This window comes from Osmerus eperlanus, chromosome 5 (assembly GCF_963692335.1).
Source record: "Osmerus eperlanus chromosome 5, fOsmEpe2.1, whole genome shotgun sequence".
Taxonomy (NCBI): Eukaryota; Metazoa; Chordata; class Actinopteri; order Osmeriformes; family Osmeridae; genus Osmerus; species Osmerus eperlanus.
In genome coordinates, this window is record NC_085022.1 from 13535327 (window position 1) to 13558295 (window position 22969).

A 22969-nucleotide genomic window follows, 5' to 3' on the forward strand; every position below is an offset into this window, starting at 1 on the left:
ATTATTGTTGCTTGCTTTTTTTCCACAGGTACACTTGCACTTATAGCAGTTCATGTTGTTTAATTGTAACTTGTTTAACTACATGCTCTTATGGTTCTTCCCTTTGGCACTTATTTTGGTTGTTCACAATGTGTGCTTCATGTTTTGGCTACTCGCAATGTTTTGTGGCTATCTCGTTGTTATGATCAGTGACCTATGCACTTTGTAAAGCTCTCTCTTGGAAGTCGCTTTGGATAAAAGCGTCTGCTAAATGAATAAATGTAAATGTAAATGTAGAAGACGATCAGGCAGTAACAGTAGTGTCAGAGACACTGACAACCCATAGAGGGTGCTACAACTTCATGGGTTCAGGCAGGAGGTAAAAACAGGCACAGTTCAAACCTCATCATGATGATTTGCAGCCTTAGTCAAATTACTTGTATATTGTGTCAAGAAGACCATAACTTCCTGTTGTCTTTCCCAGCATCTATGGTCTTTATAAAAAAAAAAGAGAAAGTGATGTATAAACGTTCTCACATGTCTAGAATGGTCTCCTCAGCCATGTGTTCTGTTTTTTTCTACCGGAATGCATGGCATGACTAAAAAAGGAAGTATGTGGTTTGTAAACCCTCCTCTTCCCCCAGACTGGGTTTAGAGAACAAAAAAAGACAGTTGTTTTGTAACTTTCCCTTAAGATAGTGTGACAACTATTGAGATCAGGTTATTTATTGTGTGCTGTCACTGCAGGGTGTGACTACTGGTAAAATAATAGCTTCCGCCTCCAAACAGGCAAGGAAAGAGTTAACTAGAGTCTCTTAAATATCTGTCTCTGTTGCTGAACAACCACTCATCTCCTCTGGCAGCCAAGGACTGACAATCAGCCAGCACTTCAAGTGTTTTCATTGCAAGAGTCCAGAGAAGGTAAGCCCACTGCTGTGATGCAGCTACAAGCCTATCACTTTTTTTCAAACCCCTCTATTTCAGACACTCCAGGAACCTCTATGTACCTTCTAACAAACACACATCCTGATTGCAGCTACCTGGTGTCATTAGTTCTCTTAAGAGAGAGTAGGTCAATTTGTCCTAACTTCTCTCTGAAGCTTAACTTACACAAGAAAACCATTATTATTTTTCCAATTGCTCAAGAGGTTGGATAAAATGTTAGCAGGCTAGGCTAAGCTACTGCCATAGTCACATTCCTTTATCAAGTTAGGGCTTGCTAGAATACATGACAGTATTTCCGAAGTGAAGGAACAGACATGGCCTTCTTTCTACAGTATGCAAAAATAACTTTGGTGCTCTTGAGAGAGAGAGAGCCATGATACGAGGACATAGGAATGTTGCTGTGTGAGACCCAACCAAAACAAATACTTTTACTGTAGCCATACATCGTACTAACTTTATAGCGCTCACATAACCAAACTTCTGGGAGAACAGGAAACACAACACCTTTTACACAAACTTTGTTGACAAACCTTCGCCAGGCCAAGTACAGATGAACGTTTCCCTTTCCTGTTTACTACAACAACTGTAGCAGCCTTAACAAGCCCTCATTAAACCTAGGCCATCATGTACAAATACAACTGTGTGCATTTGCATGTATAAGCTTGTGTACTAACTGATTGCAGTCTTCATATGCTTCTAATGCCTTCTGATTGTTGCTCTATGTTGACCTGTCTGTTATCCGATAGGTCAGACATCCCACCCCCACGTCAACTCATTCAACATACCAAGGAACATGAAGAAAAGAGAACCCATTACTAAGCAGAACTCCACCCCAAATCTTGTGAGAAGTGAGTCTGCTGTACTCACACACACACACACACACACACACACACACACACAGAAGGCACACACACACATGAATACTAACACATGTGCACTCAGGCAAAGCACAAACCCATGTACAGCACACACAGACATGTTTCTGTGCACCTACTGTGCACGCACAAACTGACACACGTACACAAATATGCATGCCCATATTCACCAAGTGCAGTTTCTTCTTTCCACTCATAAACAAGATATGCCAACCCTGACATTCCAGGTCACCCAACTATGAAGTGCACCATTGACAGTTCACAAGGTGACCGTTCAAGCATTCAGCCTAAAATACATGGTGAACTTTTACGTGCACCATGGACCACTATAACATGCTAGTTCAAAGCCTTCCTTAAGTTATGTTCCTCAAAACAGCTGATACTGCACAGATATGTGTGTAAAATGAAAACATTATGCTGGCTTGTTTTTCATGGATGCAGTATTCACTTATTTTTGGTTCATGGGAGGAAACGTGCATGACAAGAGGGAAACTATGTATACTGTAAATTTGCATGTGTTGCTGCAACAGCTGTAAAGTCTAACACCTACTCTTTTGTTACTGACTGAGCAACATCTTTATTTGATGTGAGGCAGAGAGAGAGAGCATACAAGCACTTAAATGAATCTAATATTCCAAAATGAAATAACCACCATCTGAAAAATAACTACTCTGATAATATCAACTAAAATGTTTACCTTTAAAATATATACTTTTGCTCTAATTTGCTAAAATAAGGATACATTTGTGAAGATTATGTTTATCTGTAATGTGATAGTTTTTACAAATGGAAAATATAGATTTATACCAGTATATTTTTCTACCAGAGCCTGGTCTTTTTACTCTACCAATACATTCTTACAGATATGATATGTATAAAGGCTTCTTCAATGCCAGAGTGGTAATGACTTATAGGAAAAATCCCTTATCTCCCCTTTCACACTCTCTAAGGGAAATGCTCCCATAATCTCTCTTACTCTGATGGGTTGAAGGGTGCATTGTTTCCCATCCATATTTAAAGCTGAAATGGACACAGCAATACAGTATGCACTAGATGCACTAAAACCAGTTTGTCCAGTAAGGTCAAGTGAATCAACATCCATTTGGACTTGGTTGTCAAAGCCATTTTTTCAGGCAGCACATAAAGGTTCTCAGTAAAACTGTTTCGTGAAATAGTTTGAGATTATGCTTTTCAGTATGTGTTTGTTCAATCCCCATTTTAGTAACAGTGTCTAACTGCTAATATTGGCTGTCTTAAATCATGTCTGCAGTGGCATTCCTTCAAATTGTGCAATTTGAGGCATTATATAATCGAATTTCCTGACGAACTGGAGAGGGCTGTGAATTGTTAAGTAGGAGCGGCACTGTAAATGGCAGTTGGGAAGTAAAAGGGTGGTACCAGACAGGTCAGGTCAGGCAGGAGGGCTCTGGGTAGTGGGCAGGTACCAGAGTAGAGCTTTTCTGAGGCGGGGTCAGTTTGCTGCCAATTGTTCCCCTGCTACAAACGGACAAAGGGCTGGGAGACAACACAAAGAAAAATACAGTTTTTCCTCCAAGGACTCCCTCACTCAAAGCAAAGATTAAAACAGGTAAATATTATGCAGCATAAAGCTAGTTATTTTGTGGAAGTGTTCTTACGGTCTGTAACGTTCCTTCCTTCAGAGTTGGTACATTGTGTTCCGCTTTTTTTTATTATTTTACATGTGGTATGTGTTCCTGGCTGCTTTTAGTAGCTAGCTTCATACACATTCGGTGAATTACAGCCTTTAAAGCCACACGTGCCAATATATGTTTTGTTAGTTTCTGTGTTAGCAGAGGGATATTATGCATGTGATCACATAGCAGATGGTAGAAGTGGTGTTGTAATAGCTTGGCAAGGATGAGTGAATACACAAGGTCACTGAGACTCCAAGAAGACTCTTAGTATTCCATGATAGGGAAGTCTCTTTGGGCGTATAATTACCAAGGTCCGTGGATACATGATCATTTGGTAAAACTATGCATTATGTTCCAGTGTGTTTCATTGAATGTGGCATGTTGCTTTGAGAACCAAGCCTTCCATTTTTAGAGGTGCTTGGTCACGGTATTAAACAGACATGCCAAGGTATGCTAAGTTTGTACTTTTTCTCTGTAAAACATGGGCTGAACTCTCGAACAATGAGGGGTGTGGTCGTTATGCCATTGCCAAATCTTCAACAAGGCTCGCTTCTAGCAGAAGCATAAACAGTTTTGTTTATCCAGTGTTCACATGCGTGTCTTGGTAGCCTCCCTAAAGACTACCACAGCAGATCGCCATGGGAATAACAGCAGATAAAAGGCATCAGTGAGTTTGTAGAAGGGAAACAGGGACACGCACACGTCATATGGGAACTCATATTTCCAAGGTAAACACCACTCAAATAGAGTGACAGTATGTAAAGTAGAATAAGAGTTTGTTCTTCTGTTCTGATGTCATGTGAACTAAAGCTAAAGTTCCTAAAAAATTGATCTCCAACTCCCTACAGCACAATAAAAGAGGAGTGAACAGCACACTAAGGAACGTTAGCCATACATGCAGCTGTTGACACGATTAGAATCAAGTGGGACAAGTATGCTTTCTCACCACTGCCCTGAGAGCCAGTTGTGACATACCGACTTAGATCAGCAGGCCAAGTTGCCAGGACTCTCCCGCACCCTAAAATAGAGGGGAGAGAGAGATTCTCCAGACAGCAACAACTAGCAGCTGCTTCATACTGTACATACACAGAACTGAATAAACGACAGCGGAAAGGTTGAAAGAGAAAGAACAACAGTAAGAGGAAGTCACTAAGAAGCAAATAAAGATAATGGACACCCAGACAGACTGTAGTTTGATAAACACTTAAGAGAGCATTGAGAGAGTCGAGAGAGTTGAGAAGGGACAGCAGATCAGAAGAGTCAGTCAAACTGGAAAGACTCCACAAAGACTGACCTGGACAATAACAATAAGGTAGAAAAGATTCTACAAAGAGCCAGAAGGCCAAACCCAGAGTCTGAGACGGACGCAGAAAGCCGTCTTAAGTATCACAGCATTGACTGAGGAAGTCAAAACGAGACAGTCAGATTCACTGCAGAGACTGAGGACTACAGTGCTGGAAATAGTGACTCACCAAACTAGTGGTCGAAGGCCAGGCATGGCCAAAATCACGGCTGAAGGTAAGCGAGAGGTTGAGCTGCCCAACTGACGATGGTGTTGCCTGCTGACAATGCGAGAGTTGTATAATGTCAATTATGTGTGATTGTGAGGGTCAGTGAATACCTATGGCTTAGGGCACATTTAGGGTCAGGTTGTAGTGGATGGGGCTTTTCGTGAAAGAGAAAAAGACTGAACTGACAAAAGCCAAATAGGTAGTGCTGAAAAGGGGCATTCTCAGAGGACATGAAGATACAGCTAACAATGAGATAGGGTGAGTTGACAGTTTGATGTCACTTGTTTTGTGCCAACTAACCTGATCCTACAGACACATAGTCTTAGTGATTCCTAAAAAAACGAACCCATAACTAAAAAAAACCCGAACAAATGTGTCTTGTTTATTACTGTATATGCTAAAAGAAACTACCCGTCCAACACATGATTAGGTCAGGTGGTTTCATCCCTGACACCAGTTAGTGCCTAGATGCAGCTTGCCTAAAGGCACCAAGTGAACATGGAAAAAGTCTGAAAAGGTTTCCACATCCGAGTTCATGTTAAATCCCTCACATCTGACTTGGTCTGACTTACTGTGGGGGATACAGTTCTTTGTTTACAAAGCCATTAGAAAGGTTTCCAGAGGAGTTTGTCACTTGATGAAGAGATCCAGAATGTTCCATCTTTAAGTTTGTTGATTCACTCAAGTAGTAGTCCATTTTAGAGACCAAATTGGCAATTGACCAACTAACCAACTCGCAGATGCTATGGGAACAGTGGCAGAAGTATTATTAGCCACAGCAAAAATACAACCAATAAATTAATGACATCAGTGACATCAATATGCCATCAAAAGGAAATATACTGTGTGACCTGTTTAACGATTTGTATAATTAAATATCAAAGTATGTAATGAGTCTGTAAAAGGATTTAACCAAGAGCAACAGCCCCAGATACAAAAGCAACAACAGTTTAAATGTAAACCATTTTCTGTCATCTTCTGATATTTAGAGGAAATTGGGGTTGGCTATATTCTACTTCTAAGGTAACCGATATTACCAAAGGGTAGTTGCTACATATTCTTAGTTACAAAAATGTCTGCATTCAGAGCTCAATTTGCTATGTTTCAGACAATACAACAATCAGCACTCATTCTCTAAAATAACAGTTTGTTATTGATTTCTCAGTAACTTGTAAACAAATATTTACTGTTTTTATTGATGTGTATGTAATTCACCTCAGTATTTTGCATTCACGAACAGCATGATCCTTGATCGTGTAGGTAGACAGATTGTATGTCACGCTGTCAGTCTGTGGGAGCCTAGTGTTTACTGTAACCTGACTAACCGTGGCAGCACATGTAGGCATTCAGAAACATAAGTCACAGGCTGAGGACATGTTTACTACAGTGATTTAAGCAAAGGTGTTGCAAGAGGAGCCATGTCCCCACTTTACCAACACACCTCTCATATCCTGCTTGTAGATGCACTTATTATCTACTGACACTAAGATAATATTGACCTTCCCTCACTGCAGCAATATAATTTTCAATAGCGTAACAAGACTTTAATTAAAGTGTGCTTAATCTACATACACCGGCACATAAGAAAAAGAACATTGCAGCATGGTATAATACAGTACAGATATAGTGTAGTATATCAATCGTCATTTACAACAAAGTTTCTCGTTAATTTCCCCACAAAGTCCATTTTCTCTGTCCTTATGAGTGTCCATTCTTTCTCTTTCTTTCTTGCCCCAGAGATGCCCCGCCTTTTCCCCAAACTCTCGCTGTGCGAGGTGGATGAGAATGTGCGCCGGATTGCGGAGAAGGTGTACGCGTCTGCCCTGAAGGAGGAGGACTCCAAGGATGTCCTCTCCATGTACACCGTGCCTGAGGACTGTCCCATCGGCTTTCAGCAGGACCGGGAGAGGGAACTCCTCAAGGAGATGGCCGAGCAGTCAGAAGAAACCGTCAAAAGGTCAGGACATGTGGGGACCTTGAGTAGGGCTCAATCCCTGGACCAAACCTGTGTTTAAGTGTTGAAACCCCTTTTGTTTATCCCCCCAAAAAGTACATGACAGCCAACTGAAGACACGTTCACATCTATCGAATCATTATTTGGCTCGACACTGTTCTCACCCCGTGCTAACTGGCATCCCCACAGGAAGAAGAGTTTCCGGATGATGCGATCGCAGTCGGTGTCTCAGGCGTTCCCTCCCGTCAGTGCAGAGTGGGCCCTCTCTGTGGTGGCTCCTCTGTTGTCTCCCACTTCAACTTGCCCAGCGCTGCCAGACAACCTCATCGATTTCCAGAGGGTCACCATCAGTGGAGATTATTGTGCCGGGGTATATATCTACTTGATTTATGAATGAATGCATTTATATTAGTCTGTCCATACAGAGGTGTACTTAATATATTTCCATGATCTAATATGGGGGCACTTTTATGACAATATGAATCATCTTCAGGTTTTGGGGGCGTCACATTACATTCTAGCCTAGAAAAGACAGTAGGATGCAGTATTTCAATGTATTTGCACGTGACCTTCCCCAGATCACAGTGGAGGACTATGAGCAGGCAGCTAAGAGCCTGTTGAAGGCTCTGTTCATCAGGGAGAAGTACTCCAGACTGGCCTACCACCGCTTTCCCAGGACCGTAGCCCAGTTCCTTCGCAGCTCAGAGAATGAGAAGTGGAAGGAGGAGGACGAGATCATGCCAGGTATAAGGAGGACCTCTGCTCTGGATTTGACCTTGATTTTGGGAAAAAAGGCAATTGTCACTTGACCAATGCTCTTGGACTAATAGGGATTAGGGTTCCAAAAGTCAGGGAAGATGGGAAGGATGTGGCTCATGTCAGTTGGAAGGATCTCCATGTCTGGATATTGCACAGTGTGAATTGCATTCACGGTGTGAATGTGTGTTTTGCTGGCGCAATTTACCCATTATTTTAATTGTGATTGGGCATGGAAACACACAGCTTGTGAGTAAATTGGGCCAACAAAATACACATTTATGTCCATTTTCCCAGTACCATTTTTCACCTGACAATAGCGTTTAGACGGTACCCCATTGCTTGTGCGTTTCCAAAACATGGGCCCAGACTATGCCAATCATACCTGTAGGCACCTGTGTAAGTTGCTGCAACAAATTCCTGATCAGCCCAACACATTTGCAGAGCTAATTCACGCTGACACATACTGGCGCCAGTTCAAATATTGAAAACAGGCCCAACATGAAGTCACACCATGTTCAACCGGCTGTTTACTTGTTGGTTTCTACCTCCCTGTAATTCCACTCTGTCGCTCCCTCCATTTGTTTGTCAATGTGGCCCACAGACGTGTGCCCGTGTCCACGTGAGGGCGAGGACCCCTACAGCCTGGAGGGCATCCCCGACGACCTGAACTACGTGCTGCAGATGAAGGACGGCATCGTGAACGTGTACGACGACGAGGAGGCCCTGAGGCAGCAGCGTCCGCGCAGCCTGCCCTACCCCGACATAGAGACCTTCGCCATCGACATGAGCCACGTCCTCGCCATGATCGCCGACGGCCCCACGTGAGTGGCCCCCCGTCGAGTCCTCCCTACGACGAACGTCCACTCGACGACAGGGCTTCTCTCTCTTAACGTGCGCTGGTTTTGTGTCTCGCCCAGGAAGACCTACTGCCACAGACGTCTGAACTTTCTGGACTCGAAGTTCTACCTCCATGAGATGATGAACGAAATGGCAGAGATGAAAGAGCTGAAGAGTGTAGCGCATAGAGACTTCTACAACGTCAGGAAGGTTGGTCTCCCATTAAGTCCATCATCCCATGTTCTGTGAGGACAGAAACAGCACAGTATAAAAACACAGCAAGATGGAACCAACAAATAAACTAAAAAGGGCAAATAAAAGTTGTACATAGAGATGATGCAATATACAGTGTTTCACCGTAATTTTGCAGAAACATATGAGACTAACATCCTCTACACAAAAGCTCCTCCGTTAAATGATCTCTTCTCTAATGCAGTAATTCAGAACACATCTACATCCAACGACTGGATATTGCTTTCTCATCCACAGGTAGACACACACATCCACGCAGCCGCTTGCATGAACCAGAAACATCTGCTCAAGTTCATCAAGACCACCTACCAGACCGAGGCAGACCGTGTGGTCCTGGAGAAGGGCGGGAAGACGTTCACCCTCAAAGAGGTGTTCGACAACTTGAAAATGGACCCCTATGACCTCACTGTGGACTCCCTGGACGTACATGCAGTAAGTATTACCGTGTTTCATATCTCAAACGTTCATTTGAAAGATGGGCTCACTTGAAAAAAGGTTTGGCCATGAAAATAGTCATTCTTGCTGCGTACGAGCAAGCGGTCCTGCGGAATGAAGCAAGATGGTTGTGTGATGGACCTTTTCCCATGTGAGAGACCTCACTGATATTCTCTTAGAAGAAGTACATTACTTCTTTAAAGTATTGGGTTTCACAGTAGCTATGGTTGTTTGCTATCTTTAGACATTACCAAAAGGTTTGGCTACATAATAGTCAAAGATTATAGCACCCGTGTAATTCAATGATTCAATTAGAAATAACATGTTGCACTGAGTGAGCAGAGTTTATAAAGGCACACACATTTCTCCCTTTCCTTCCCAGGGAAGACAGACGTTCCATCGGTTTGACAAGTTCAACTCCAAATACAACCCCGTAGGGGCCAGTGAACTTCGAGAGATTTACATCAAATCAGACAACTACATCCAAGGAGAATATTTTGCACGTCTCATCAAGGTACAGTACAGTCATAAGAGTGACACCTTTTGAAATGAGAACGTGAAACGTTAATTTGGTCTAAAACCACTTCAAAAAGATTGATGGTTCTTATGGGATGGTATTTAACACTTTTGCACTGTCAGCGAAATGACAGAAGTCTTTCATTTTGTGTCTCTCACATCCTCTGATAGGAAGTGGCACACGAGTTGGAGGAGAGTAAGTACCAGCACGCTGAGCCTCGCTTGTCCATCTACGGCCGCTCTGCTGACGAATGGGAGAACCTGGCCTCCTGGTTCATCCAGCACAAGGTGCACTCCACCAACATGCAGTGGATCATCCAAGTGCCCAGGATCTAGTAAGTTTGTAAATAAATACTTTGAATGTTGTAAGTTAATAACTGGGGTTTGTAGGAACAAAGTTGTACCTTGGATTAAGCATAACCAGAGCAATTACGCACATACACTTACAGGGCATGCTTTACATACATTTGTGCTAATTTGAACATGTCTTAGTGTGAGAAAACAGATTTGTTTGTTGAGTTTCACAAATCCATGTGTTTCCAGTGATATTTTCAGGTCAAAGAAAATAGTTCCCAACTTTGCCAAGATTCTGGAGAACATCTTCCTTCCCCTGTTTGAGGCCACGGTCAATCCACACAAGCACAAGCAAATCCACATCTTTCTAAAATATGTGAGTATCCAACCACAGTTTCGCACTGATATCAAGTTTCTCTTTCTGTCACTAACTCAACGCTTGTGACTGTTTGCTTATTGTTATGGGAGTGCCATTCACATGTGTGCCAAGTTCTATCGAGTAATAGAACTTGTCTTTACAACTAAGTCATTGTGAGATAATAGTGGGTTATCTCCAGGTGTGGTAATAGGTTACACCTGTCAACGAAGTTGTGTTGCGACACTGTGATCCTTTAAAACGCAAGTGTAAAGCATCTTATTTATGGATTTGAATCAGCATGTATACTTCAACTTCAAGAATGTCTCAAATTGGATGTCACTATAGCGTGATCTCCTCCTGTATGTAGGTGACAGGCTTTGACAGCGTGGACGATGAGTCCAAGCACAGCGACCACATGTTCTCCTACAAGAGCCCCAAGCCTGAGGAGTGGACCACCGATGACAACCCACCCTATACCTACTATCTCTTTCACATGTACGCCAACATCATGGTGCTTAACAACCTGCGCAAGTAAGTCTCTCATCTTCCATCACAAAAGTGTTAAGGGTGTTTGGTGAGCAATGTCAGCTCGTTTCCATCACAAAAGTAGCCTAAGTGTCTGACTGCTTCACACGGGTTTTGTGACATGGAAACTATGAAAAACAAAAACCTCAGAAGTAATGACCATAATTACAGTTTTGGCAACTTCCTTTCCGAGGAAATGTTTTTGACTGACTTGTAAATTGGGTCCTATTCTTATGTGTAATTTGCTGCAATTAATCTTAAGCACTCCCATGGAATGTTAAAACGGGTTTCATGGTTATTTGTAATTCAACACGCCACGTGTTTTATTTACCTCAGGGAGAGAGGGCTCAGCACCTTCCAGTTCCGCCCTCACTGCGGCGAGGCTGGTTCCATCACCCACCTGGTCTCCGCCTTTCTCACGGCTGACAACATCTCCCATGGCCTCAACCTGAAGAAGGTGAATCATTTCAACTGTGACCTTTGACGCCAATCTGACAGCTCAGAATCAAAAGAATGTCTGTTTTTTTAGTCCTTGTTGTTCCCTGAATTCTCTGCACCTGTATGAAAGAACTTGATCATGCTAACTGGTTGCTCACATCTATACTATCCCAGAGTCCCGTGTTGCAGTACCTGTACTACCTGGCCCAGGTGCCCATCGCCATGTCTCCCCTCAGCAACAACAGCCTCTTCCTGGAGTACTCCAAGAACCCCCTTAAAGAGTTCCTGCACAAGGGCCTATGTGTGTCCCTCTCCACTGATGACCCCATGCAGTTCCACTACACCAAGGTCAGAATCACAGAGGCAACAAGAACATATGATCAATGAATTAAAGGTCACTGGTATATTATCCCTGATATCTTACACTTCCTGTTAGATCCTTCCCCTATATTGTATTGTCCATTATACTAGGCACACTGTGTACTATGTGCCTTTTATGTTAGTGTGCATTATATCCGACGCATTAAATCAGTCTATTTACATTTTATTATTATTAATTTCAATTATGAGTCAAAAGCTTGTAGCCGATTCATTTAAACCCTTCACAACTGTTTTGTACACCATGGAACCACAAAAGGTTACAATTCCCCTGACGGAAAATAATGTATCATGCCAGACAGGTGTATATGAGAGGATGTACTTATACTTCAAACATTAATTAAAAAAATATCATTATGTTGCAATTGAAGTATCAGTGGAAATTGATATTCAGAGAGTGTAAAAGGTGCAAAATACTGTATATTCCACAAATATAATTATCATGTTAATGCCATGTCTCTCTTTAACCTGCTGTAGGAGGCTCTGATGGAGGAATATGCCATTGCAGCCCAGCTGTGGAAACTGAGTACCTGTGATGTGTGTGAGATTGCCAGGAACAGTGTGCTGCAGAGTGGCCTGTCTCACCAGGTACTGTGTGATGAGTCAGCATCCTGCCCTTCGGAACTGTCAGGGTTTTTTATTCAACTATCTTATCTCATAAACTTATCTATCTTGTTTTACCAGCAACGTGTATGCACTCACTGTCACTGAAGAAAAGTGCAGCTCTCGGTTCAGGAAGATCTTGCCAGAATGAGCTAGAATGATTATTTTGACATTTTGACAGGTTATGAAGCCAAGAGCCCTTTTACCAGAACACATTTTTCACCCCTCTCATATTACTTATCAACATAAGTAACACAGCTATCATTAGCCACCACCTGCTTATGTTTTTGAACATTCTTGAGCAGCCTATGTTGTTTTCACACATTAGAAACCTTACATCCTTAACCTCTTTTCTTCCTCTCTCAAAAGGAAAAGAAACACTTCCTTGGTCCGAACTACCTGAAGGATGGACCAGATGGCAACGATATCCGTAGGACAAATGTGGCGCAAATACGCTTGGCATACCGCCACGAGACTCTGTGCAATGAGCTCAGCTTCCTGGTGGAAGCAGTGAAGACGGAGGCCACCACCGCACTGGCCATGTCACAGCCTGTGTCACAGAAACAGTAGTCTAAAACATGTCGAGCTCTGGGATCCTGTTATGATCCTCTCAACATGTATCCTTCCTCCCCTCTGTTAGGTCAATCTGATCAAACATGATTGGAAAGGTGCAAAAAATGTCTTGCTGAGCTGAGATGTTGGCAACTACCATTAGGTCAGCTATTATCCCCCAGGAAGTGGGATTTTGGACAAATGGAAAGAGCACCATATTAAATAAGGCTGTGTAGACCAAACATAGAACCAGCAGTGCAATTTTGAACCATCATGGCAAACAAACTGCATGTACACAAATTGTCCTGTCTGGGCATCCATTTAACTGGTTTTATCAGGAGCATGCACTACCAGTTAGCTTCTGTTCACCTGCAAAATATTCTTTCAGAAGCTAGTTTTTTGTTAGCATGTTTACTGGGCTGGTGAATGGGAACTCAATATACTGAATTGTAATGAGACACTGCCCCCTTCAGCCTGTCTTCGAAGCACATGGTGGGTTGTGTCCATTTCTGTGTGGGAACTTAGAGATTTTAGCTTGGTCATTACATGGGCATATATGGATCCTTTTTAAGAGAGCATATAGGAAAATAGCTCAACCAGCCTTTAACCGTTGAAATGATTCACTGTCCCAAAGTATGCCATGTTTAAATGTTTACATCTTCACTTTATTATATTTAGGATGAACAGGGGTGTTACATTTTTTTACATACAATAAATTGGTAACTAAAGAATGTGCCTTTGCCTTTGTCCTTTCATTCTAGAAATGTACTTTAAAATCAGAAAATAGACAGTGCACCTTCTTGTAATTCATCATAAGAAAACACCAGTGGATATTTATTTATTTATTAGGCATAACACAGCAATTAGGAATGATGTGGATTATGTTTTATATCTTTAATGGTCACTTTCAGCATTGAAGTTCTAAAATATACAGTGAAATACTTGGATATTTCTTACCAACAAATCAAGGCAGAGGTTGCTTGCACACAGTGGTAAAAAGTAGATGCTACAACCTAGAAAAGTGGCAGCAAAATATTTTCTGTGCACAAGAGTTGTATGAAAAACATTGAATAGCTCATTAGTGTTGTACATAAATTCAAATATGAGTGTTTTTATTTGTTACACCTGTTGCAAATGCTTAGTAGATTAAATCATAGTAAAATGAAAAATCAAACCTGCTGAGCTTGTGTCTGGAAAACCTCTCTGAGGTTTAAAATACAGAATTATTAAATTCTGGTTTTAATTATAATTTTTAAAAGATCTATTTACCTATAGATATGTGAACTATACCTATAGATATTTGAACAGTCAGGTGGCTGAGCGGTGAGGGAGTCGGGCTAGTAATCTGAAGGTTGCCAGTTTGCTTCCCGGCTGTGCCAAATGACGTTGTGTCCTTGGGCAAGGCACTTCACCCTACTTGCCTCGGGGAGAATGTCCCTGTACTTACTGTAAGTCGCTCTGGATAAGAGCGTCTGCTAAATGTAAATGTAACTATATATATATATATGTATAATTGTCTTTCTTTTATTATTATAATTAATGTTCTTTTGTATAATCATATGTTTACACAAAGCATCTTGTTTTTCTACCTAAACCTAAATCCCCCATGTTTATGAATATAATTATTAGGTAATTGTTAGATGGAAATCCGTCCATTTCATTCATATTTGTAAAAAAAGTACAGTAAATCATTTCAATGCCATGAAAATAAATAGAAACATAAATTAGGAAATAATCTCTTAATTTTGTATAAAGATAATGTAATTGTCAATCTGAACATAATTAAAGTATCCATGAAGTCAATTATCACATATCACAGGTGCTGAAAGTGAACCAATAGAATACAGTGTATAATGAAAATGGATCACGATAGATTTAGGTGTTACTAGACAGTTTTGTGTCCAGTTCCAAAAGCTGCCTTAAATTGTATACAAAACATCTACTGGTATTTAGAATTCAAAGTGCAATTACTTATAAAAGTTTGAATAACCAGGCAACCAAAAACCATGACAATGCAGTAGTTTTACACTTTAGATTAGGACAGATACCTCGGAAGTTTATATCCACATGTAGGTTTTAAAGAAATCAGGTAAAAACGACTTTGAAACTATAGAAAATGTACAAAAAGGATAACTCAAAAGTGATACATTGCCAGTAGTTATTGCATACAGTGGAGAAGACAGCGCAGCAGGAAGAATGGCAGCGCTAACGGGATATTTCCAAACCGAAAAACCATTCACAATGTCGATTTGTCTCTAAACCCGGCTAAAAACACGACTTATTCTCAAGTGATTCAGGTGCATTTGATTTCAATGATCGGGTAGGATGTATGGGAGGGGTTTGCACTTCTATAGACAGTCCATTGGTTACATCACACCAGGAAATCGGAATCCACTGCACCCAAAGTTCTTGAACCTCAATAAGCACTACACTGACACAACTCTGTCTCTATGGTTAAAGTGGCTTAGTGCTGAGCTTAAGGTATGTGCGGGTGGCCTGCCTCGTCTGCCAGGTTGAGGATGTAACCAGCGATGTCTTCCTCAGTGGGTACATCAGACATGACCCACGACTCGTTGGCGGCTGTCACTTGCAGGCGACATATTGGACAGTTTCGGCTCTGTCCGCTCCTGCAATACAAGAGAATATCTCCATTTTTTAAAGGCATCGTTTTTCACATGACAGTAAATGAGTGTAAGGCAGAGTTTCTGGATACATGTACAGCTTGTGTCTCTGTAAGGTCAAGAGGTCATGCAGCAAGGCCCCCTCTGAGCAGAATATAGCATGCAGTCCAGACAGTGGGGAGACAGTAAGGAAAATCATGTACAAATAAGGTTTATGGGATTAACGACCACTTCACCTGTTGAACGTTCTAGTGTGTCAATACACTGACCACTGAAGACCCGTTAAGGAAGCAATTCTGTGCAATCTATATCTGTACTGTCCAACTCATGTATTTAAGCACTCTTGTAAGAGAGAGTCTTCACTCATGCCATCAGCTCGTCTTGAACTGATTGGTTGATCCGGTCCGCTCGACTAATAAACCCAAGTCAACTCCTTTACTTTGTCGTGACTCTTTCCGGCCTGCCTTCTCCAGAATTTACATCTTATCAATGAGTCTGCTGGATATTACAGTTTCCTGGCACTAATCGTTGTCATACTATTAGAACCGTTCTTCTGGTCCACAAACACACAAAACTACAGTAACTCTAATGTGTTTGCGCAGACTAAACAATGAAGACAGACACGACTTCATTACAATATGGTTGGAGTGTTTGTGCCTGTGTGTATGTGTCTTTACCATTTGTCAATGCACTTCTGACAGAAGCTGTGTGCGCAAGGAAGGATGAGGTCAGCTTTTCCGTCCATGCAGATACAGCACTCCTCCTCGTCAGTCAACTGTTTAACTCTGCAGGGAAACACAAACAACACAAGAGACACACAAATACACAAAAGAGAAAAATACACATGGGGGGGGGGGGGATATGAACACTGTGACTAACAGCCATTCAGGGATGTGCACATATTTGTGTATTTACAATTCATAAGGTAATGTTATTTCTTACCTGCCCATCCACATACTGGCCTGGCAGGATTCTGCCGAAGAGAGCTGGCCGGAGGGCCCCTCGCTGGCGACCCCTGCTGACAACACTTCAGCTGCCTGGCTGGTGATGTCCCGGTACAGCTGGATGAACTGGTACAAGTTCATGATGCGTGAAGCCTCCACCATGCCGTTCTCTTTGTTTATCTGCCAGAGCATGGGAAGCCACACAGTGAAGCATGTAAACACACACACACACACGTTGGCACACACACTAGCGCAGTCACACAACCATGGAGGCACTCTCTTTCTCATGAGGACATACTGACAGGCGGATACACACACGCACACGCACACACACACACACCCTTCTGTAGCAAACAGTTCATCCTAGCCAACTCACCTTGGTACAGACTATTCTCACAGCTACTTTCCACAGAGCGCTGGAATCCGAACCTGTCTGGACTTCAAAGAGCAGGTGCTTCGGCTGTCCAGCAGCCAGTTTAGCAGTCCTACGCACACCCAAAACAATTTTAGTAAACAGAATTTGGCTTTATATCCTTGGCTTCATTCAATCATTTTGAGGTCACAACAAAAAACGAATTACAAACACACACCCCCACTCATTGTCACCGATGTCATAACATTAAATCAGCAGTAAAAGACCGTTTCTCTTTTTTCATCGCCATTTCGATTGAGGCACACGTCAACATTATCGAAACAAAATGTCCTTTTACGCGATATCAAACAAAACGCCAGCTCTTACACGTCATTAAGCTCAGCCATTCTGCCCAGGAACTCATCGTAGGTGAGGTAGCTGCTGTCGCGCACCAGTCCTGCGTGTTTCACCAGCTTCTCAGGTAGGCGGGTCATCATCGTCTGGCCCGAGAGCTGCTGGCCCATCCCTGCAGCCGGAGCCCAGCTCACACTACAGCTCTGTGGCAGAAGAACAGGGCGGCCTGGGGGGAGAGAATGCACACTTTGCCTGTAGACACTGGGTCTTCAATCCAATTATGAGTTACAAGTTACTTACAATCTTTTTGCTAAAGGTGAAAGGCATGTGCAGTCGCAAGTTTACCCTTGCAAAATGAGTACTCGTGGGTTAGACATTTGACCAGTCATTAAGAAGCACCCTGTCTGTCAAACCAAGTCTGTTTGACATGTACCTAGATAGATACAGATCTGAAATGCATACTGTACTGATAAGGATTGGGACCCTAAATGATGGGCCTTCTCCATGGTTTGAAGCACAGAATTGTCTAAAGGGACATTTTGTGCTTTAGCCTCATATTTCCACCAAGTGCAAATGTATGTATACAAATAGTCTATGTTGTATAGCTAGGGAGATTGAATTGCTTCATTTGTTATATTTCGGTGCTACTATTGTGTGTATATTACAATGTCATGTCATCACCTCAACTCTGTTTTTTACTTTAAGCTAATCACAGTTGTTGTTTTTTGGTTTTGTTTGTTTTACCTGTGCCTTCCAGTTACCTGACTGCTTGAATTTGAGATGAATACAGATAATTTAACTGAATCGTACGTGTGGCCAGGCTTTTCAATTGCATCGGATTATAGGAGCTGTTGTCCATACTACTTATTAAGATGTGATGTCTTCAAAAGCAAAAGCAAGCAACAACACTAGCTTTAACGACGATGAATGTCATGACAATTACGTAACAGGTTCGGAAGCAGCACAACTTTCACTTTATAGTGGGTAGTTAAATAAACTCTAATAAACTAAGATGGTTATCATATTCGATTCGCCAAACTGGCAACGTGGTAGTTACAGCATGCGGTATTAATAAGGGCATGTATTTTCATAGTTAGTCTAGATGGTGTCGTGTTACCCACTAGCTAGATACTATAGCCTAGCTAATCAAGCTAAAAACAAATACACATATTTTAAAGTGTCATCACACAAAACAAGTCTCGCTTTGATAAAGCCAGCTTTCTTAATTACCTGGTGTGGTTCTCTCTACATCGATGTGTAGCAAGCTATTCAATCTGATATAGTAGACATTCAACGGACACCTTTAAGAGTGAGTTGTCAGTTTGTTGACAGACTGGCGCTCTTTGATGACGTTACCATGAAGTAGCCTACATCTGAAGTCTTTATTTTTCAGGCAAATGCTACTGCCGATTTTATTTTGATAAACACAACCATCTACCCTGTTGATGTAGCAACATAGATTGGCCAATCTTCACGATGACGTCTATGCATAGAAATGCGATTTAACATAACCATGTTCTCAATTCATAAATATCCTCATATGGGCATAAAGCAATGATAAAAAAAGTCATAGAGGAAATTATCAGGCATCATTAAATATCAATGATATTGTTCTTTTTATGTAACTTAACTAAACTTCTAAATAGGTCACCTACTACAAATCCAACCAGTTCCCAACAGTGCAAATGTATAACTATATCAAACATGCAAGTATCCACTACTATGTATTGGCTGTATATGATCTTTTTAGCACACAGACAGACTAATCTCAAGCATATGGAAACTAACAGTAGCCTATTTATTGACTGATCATTGTTGTCAGAACTGAGGCTTTGGACACCATTAGAGGACACACATTTCAACTTTGCTCAAATAACTCATGGCTTATTTCATTTTGGCATAATTTCTTACCTACTCCTATTATTTGTCTGTTTGTACTTAATTACCTGGAGAGAAAAAAACAACTAATAAACATATTGTTAAAAAAACAAAAAAACTCATGGCTAGGCCTACAATATCTTAGAATTTAACAAAAAATGTTTATTATTTTGCATGACCGATCACGGCTGCAGTTTAAGAAGCCCCTTAGATATATTATATCTGATAATGGAATGAGGACATGCTGAAATAAACAGATGCTGAGGTATCTTGAGAAACACAAACATATTTTGAATGTTGAAATGAAAGGATCCTAAATATTGAAATAATGGAAACATGGACAGCCTAATTAAAATCCCATCCGTAACATAATAAATGAACACAACTTTAACACAGTAGAAAATAAACATGAAAAGTACAGTAATTGTAGTTTGTGGCACATGTATTTGCAATGCATGAATGGAAGTCTTTGCCAACACAAAAAAACTCCCTTGCAAAAACTTAACTGCTGTTATGGGGTGTTTGCTTTGTCTTTGGATTAATGTGGATGGCGAAGTCACTTAGTACTTCCTGTTTCCTACTCCCTCCTCTTTAGGTTGGTTGTGTAGGTCCATCTCACTGTCTGTGTTTTTCCACATCTCTGTCTCAATGTCGTCCTTCAGATGTCTTCGGGGCCAAAATGGAACCACGTTCTTGTTCCTTCACGAAGAGTGAGGTGGTACAATGTAAAGTTATGGTTTTGAAGTTTCAAATCCCAATTCTAACATCCTGAGAATGTTATGAGACACATGACATTGGGTCACATTTCCAGTCATAAATAGATTTAGTGATCAGAATTTGCTGTGGTCTCTGCAGTCATACAACGTAGACAACAAGACACAAGACTCACATTTTGTAGAACCACACTGCAGCTGTTGCAGCCAGGAGCAGGAGGATTATAGCTAGGGTGAGGAACGTAGTAGATAATGCTGGAAGTCAAAGAATATGAGAAGAACAAGAAAAGCCTTATCAGCATGTAAGAATATACCACCAACCTGAGTTAAAAAAAACTTGTCCTGCAGAGCAACTTAGAGTAACTTACCTCCGAAGGGAGACTCATGGAAGGAAATCATAGTCGTTGAAAATACAGGCATCCCAGTTTGGTTGGTTAAGGAAAAAGGGGAGGAAATGGAGGACAAGTCAGAAGAGGGTGTAGAAACTCTTGGGGAAGCAGAGCGAGAAAGAGAGTCAGAGGAGGTCATGAGAAAGTGAGGGAGTGGGATGGTGGAGGAAAGGGAAGAGCGAGATGATGAAACAGTGGAGATGATGCCATTTGAGAACGCTGATTTGGCCAAGGGAGAGGCAGTTGAGGCAGTGAGAGAAATGTTTGAGACTTGAGTTGTCAACTTTGTGAGGACAGGGACTTTAGGTGTAGACTTAACAAGGTGAGGGGCAGTTGTTGTAGCAGGAGTTGAATATGCTGTTGACTTTGTTGCTGGGACTTCTGGAGTTGTTGGGGTTTCTAAATATTCAGCAGAGGAGAAAATATACAGTACATACAAACAAGTATTTTGACTTTTTTGAGAAAATACACAAGACCAGAACATGACAGCAGAATTGACAGTATATCATGTTAGAACTGTTTGCCAAACACTATTTACCTTCAGGTTTGTAACAAAAGGCACTAAATATTTTATTTCCAGGCACATTCCATGGCACCACCCCAGTCTTGTTCTGACCACATTTTACATTCCTTCTGATGCGAGGGATGACCACTATCTGTTCATGGATCCAGCCAAATCTGTTTGAATGACATTATATTGGAAATGTATATAATTTATATTTCCGTCGTATATCAGGAATTGCCCTTGGCAGATGAGTCAAGTAGATGAGATCCTGAAATAAAGCATTACATAATGATTTGCTCTGAAACACTTTTTAACCAACTATATGCTGTGGAGAAAGATTGCATTTTTGCAGATTTTACTCATTATGAACAATAATAGAGATGATGAAATGTCAAATTTGATGTCTATCTTAGAAAATGTTAAAAAATTAACACGTCCACACATCTCTTTACCATGCATACTTATTGCATGATTTTGGCAGAATCTTAACAAGATACTGTATCTGGAACATGTACTTCTATTCAGTTTCAAGAGTTGCAAATTCACACTTTTATATTCCAACACTGTTTAGTCGATCTCAGCGTACTTGCATGTTTCCAGTCCATGTTGGAGTGCCTTCTCGACCTGTGCTTTGGTGGCTATAGTGGCGTTCAGAAACAGGCACACGGCTTGAGCCTGAGACATGTTGAAGGCATACTTATCTCCAACAGAGACCATGAAAACTTCTGCTTTCCCACCAGACTCTGGGAAAACTTCAGAAGGAAGACAGAGTTTGACAATAATAAAATATTTGTTCAAAACACCAATTATTTGAAACATTGATAAGCTTGTTGACATTGTTAAATTACAAAGAGAAACATATGCAACTGTAAATAGACCTGCATCATATATTGTTGTATTCGTAAATACTGTCAAATAACTGGGGAGCACCTATTTTCATATGTAAATGGCACTGTACCGAAATGGCAATAATGTAATGATCAAATGCACCTTAAATAAATATAATGTATTTGTTCTGATTACATCTGATGAAACATCAAGTGATTATCAAGTATTCAATTTCAAATCTCATGCTATATATCTACAATATTAAAAATCCCACATTTATCTAATCAAATAAAAGCAAAACAACTGCATCTATGCATGTTCTTTGCATATGGATAAAAAAATACAGTTTTTAACTTTTTAAACACATCAAGTATCCTACCTGTTATTTGACTATGATTAAATGGCAGTGTATAGACTACCAGAGTAAGAAATATTCCTGCAAAGAGCCAGAACCTTGCCATTGTTAAACTGGTAAACACTCCAAAAATGCTGTAGAACGCAGGGAGGAACCACATTTTCTTGTGAAGGAAAGAGCCTATTTCTGCAAACATGACTGCACATCCATCAGTGAGGCCATGACAGAATGGACACTGGGTAGAGTAAACAGGAAATAGGGGATGAATCTGCAGGGTGCCCCTCCATCAGAGGCCACACACCTCTACCACACAATGAGAGTAGGTCTGGAACTGCAAGCTGTTGTTCCTGAATACAGTCTGTACAGCTACATATTGTTCATGTAGCTGTACAAATGAAAGCTTCATGTTTCATGTAGCTGTTCATGAAAAAAGTAGTTTGCACAAGATTAAGTGTGTTAGCACCATTATTGTGCTTTTTCCCACATTAGAGCACACCTGAAAATGACATTGTGTAAAACAAGCTTACTATGGTAAATTAAGCAATTGTGTGCATATTAACCAGTGACAAAGCAACACAGTAAGACGAGTACTTCAGAGAGCGTTATGAGTAAAATGAGAGGCAACTTCCTTTTTGGAAGGACACTTTTTAAAATTGAAGTACACTACAGGATATCCTCCTACAGTCTTTGTGGTCTAAAATGTATTGCTCTTTTTCTGTCTCCCCCTCTCCCAACACAGTTATCTTCTGGGTGTCTTCAACAACCCCTCAGATTGCAAACTTTTCGATTAGCTTCTTTTTTTTTTAAAGTGTCATTGCGTATCCCTGAAAGCAACATCCAACAGGATCTCACTCTGTGATTACAGATTACTTGTCCCACAGCAGATTTTTGCTGACATGCACTGTTTAAAGTCGGAAGTAATGTTTACTATGGGGCCCATTAACAAGTCACGTGCAGAACTTTTCACACGCAATATGAAGCTCCTGAGTCCTGCAAACTCGTCTCTCCATTGTACAGTGTCTCGCTAGCCTCAACCCCTCTTCCCATTGTGCCCAGTGTGTCAGTGAGGAAGATGGAGCTGCAGGTCATCAAAGCTCATCATACGTCAACAGTGACGCAAATGTCATCTTGTTCCTGAGAATGCAAAAGGGAATCTTTTAAAAC

General features: G+C 41.2%; 3 protein-coding genes across 5 annotated transcripts; 1 reads left to right on the top strand and 2 right to left on the bottom strand.

Annotated features, from left to right (window-relative positions):
• The first annotated feature begins 694 nt into the window (after positions 1 to 694).
• LOC134021190 (AMP deaminase 3-like) lies at positions 695 to 13597 on the top strand. Of its 3 annotated transcripts, XM_062461745.1 has the most exons (16): positions 695 to 900; positions 1671 to 1772; positions 6703 to 6922; positions 7109 to 7289; positions 7498 to 7663; positions 8280 to 8499; positions 8596 to 8725; positions 9005 to 9199; positions 9585 to 9716; positions 9890 to 10053; positions 10262 to 10388; positions 10738 to 10901; positions 11232 to 11352; positions 11508 to 11681; positions 12189 to 12299; positions 12684 to 13597. In XM_062461745.1, the coding sequence occupies exons 2-16, from the start codon at positions 1718 to 1720 to the stop codon at positions 12882 to 12884; spliced, it is 2361 nt and encodes a 786-aa protein (XP_062317729.1). In that variant the 5' UTR covers positions 695 to 900; positions 1671 to 1717; the 3' UTR covers positions 12885 to 13597. The 3 variants fall into 3 exon arrangements, with proteins under 3 accessions (XP_062317729.1, XP_062317732.1, XP_062317730.1); XM_062461748.1 differs by lacking the exons at positions 695 to 900; positions 1671 to 1772 and adding an exon at positions 3195 to 3387; XM_062461746.1 differs by lacking the exons at positions 695 to 900; positions 1671 to 1772 and adding an exon at positions 4572 to 4972.
• rnf141 (ring finger protein 141) lies at positions 13277 to 18495 on the bottom strand. The gene is made up of 6 exons (XM_062461750.1): positions 18368 to 18495; positions 17171 to 17363; positions 16808 to 16916; positions 16430 to 16611; positions 16165 to 16272; positions 13277 to 15493 (listed from the first exon to the last, which is right to left on the bottom strand). Exons 2-6 carry the CDS (start codon positions 17305 to 17307, stop codon positions 15343 to 15345), a joined length of 687 nt encoding a protein of 228 aa, XP_062317734.1. The 5' UTR covers positions 17308 to 17363; positions 18368 to 18495; the 3' UTR covers positions 13277 to 15342.
• Positions 18496 to 18617: 122 nt separating this feature from the next.
• Positions 18618 to 22019, bottom strand: lyve1b (lymphatic vessel endothelial hyaluronic receptor 1b). Its single transcript, XM_062461749.1, has 6 exons — positions 21830 to 22019; positions 21209 to 21374; positions 20656 to 20795; positions 20097 to 20516; positions 19905 to 19983; positions 18618 to 19714 (listed from the first exon to the last, which is right to left on the bottom strand). Exons 1-6 carry the CDS (start codon positions 21999 to 22001, stop codon positions 19576 to 19578), a joined length of 1116 nt encoding a protein of 371 aa, XP_062317733.1. The 5' UTR covers positions 22002 to 22019; the 3' UTR covers positions 18618 to 19575.
• Between the last annotated feature and the right edge of the window lie 950 nt (positions 22020 to 22969).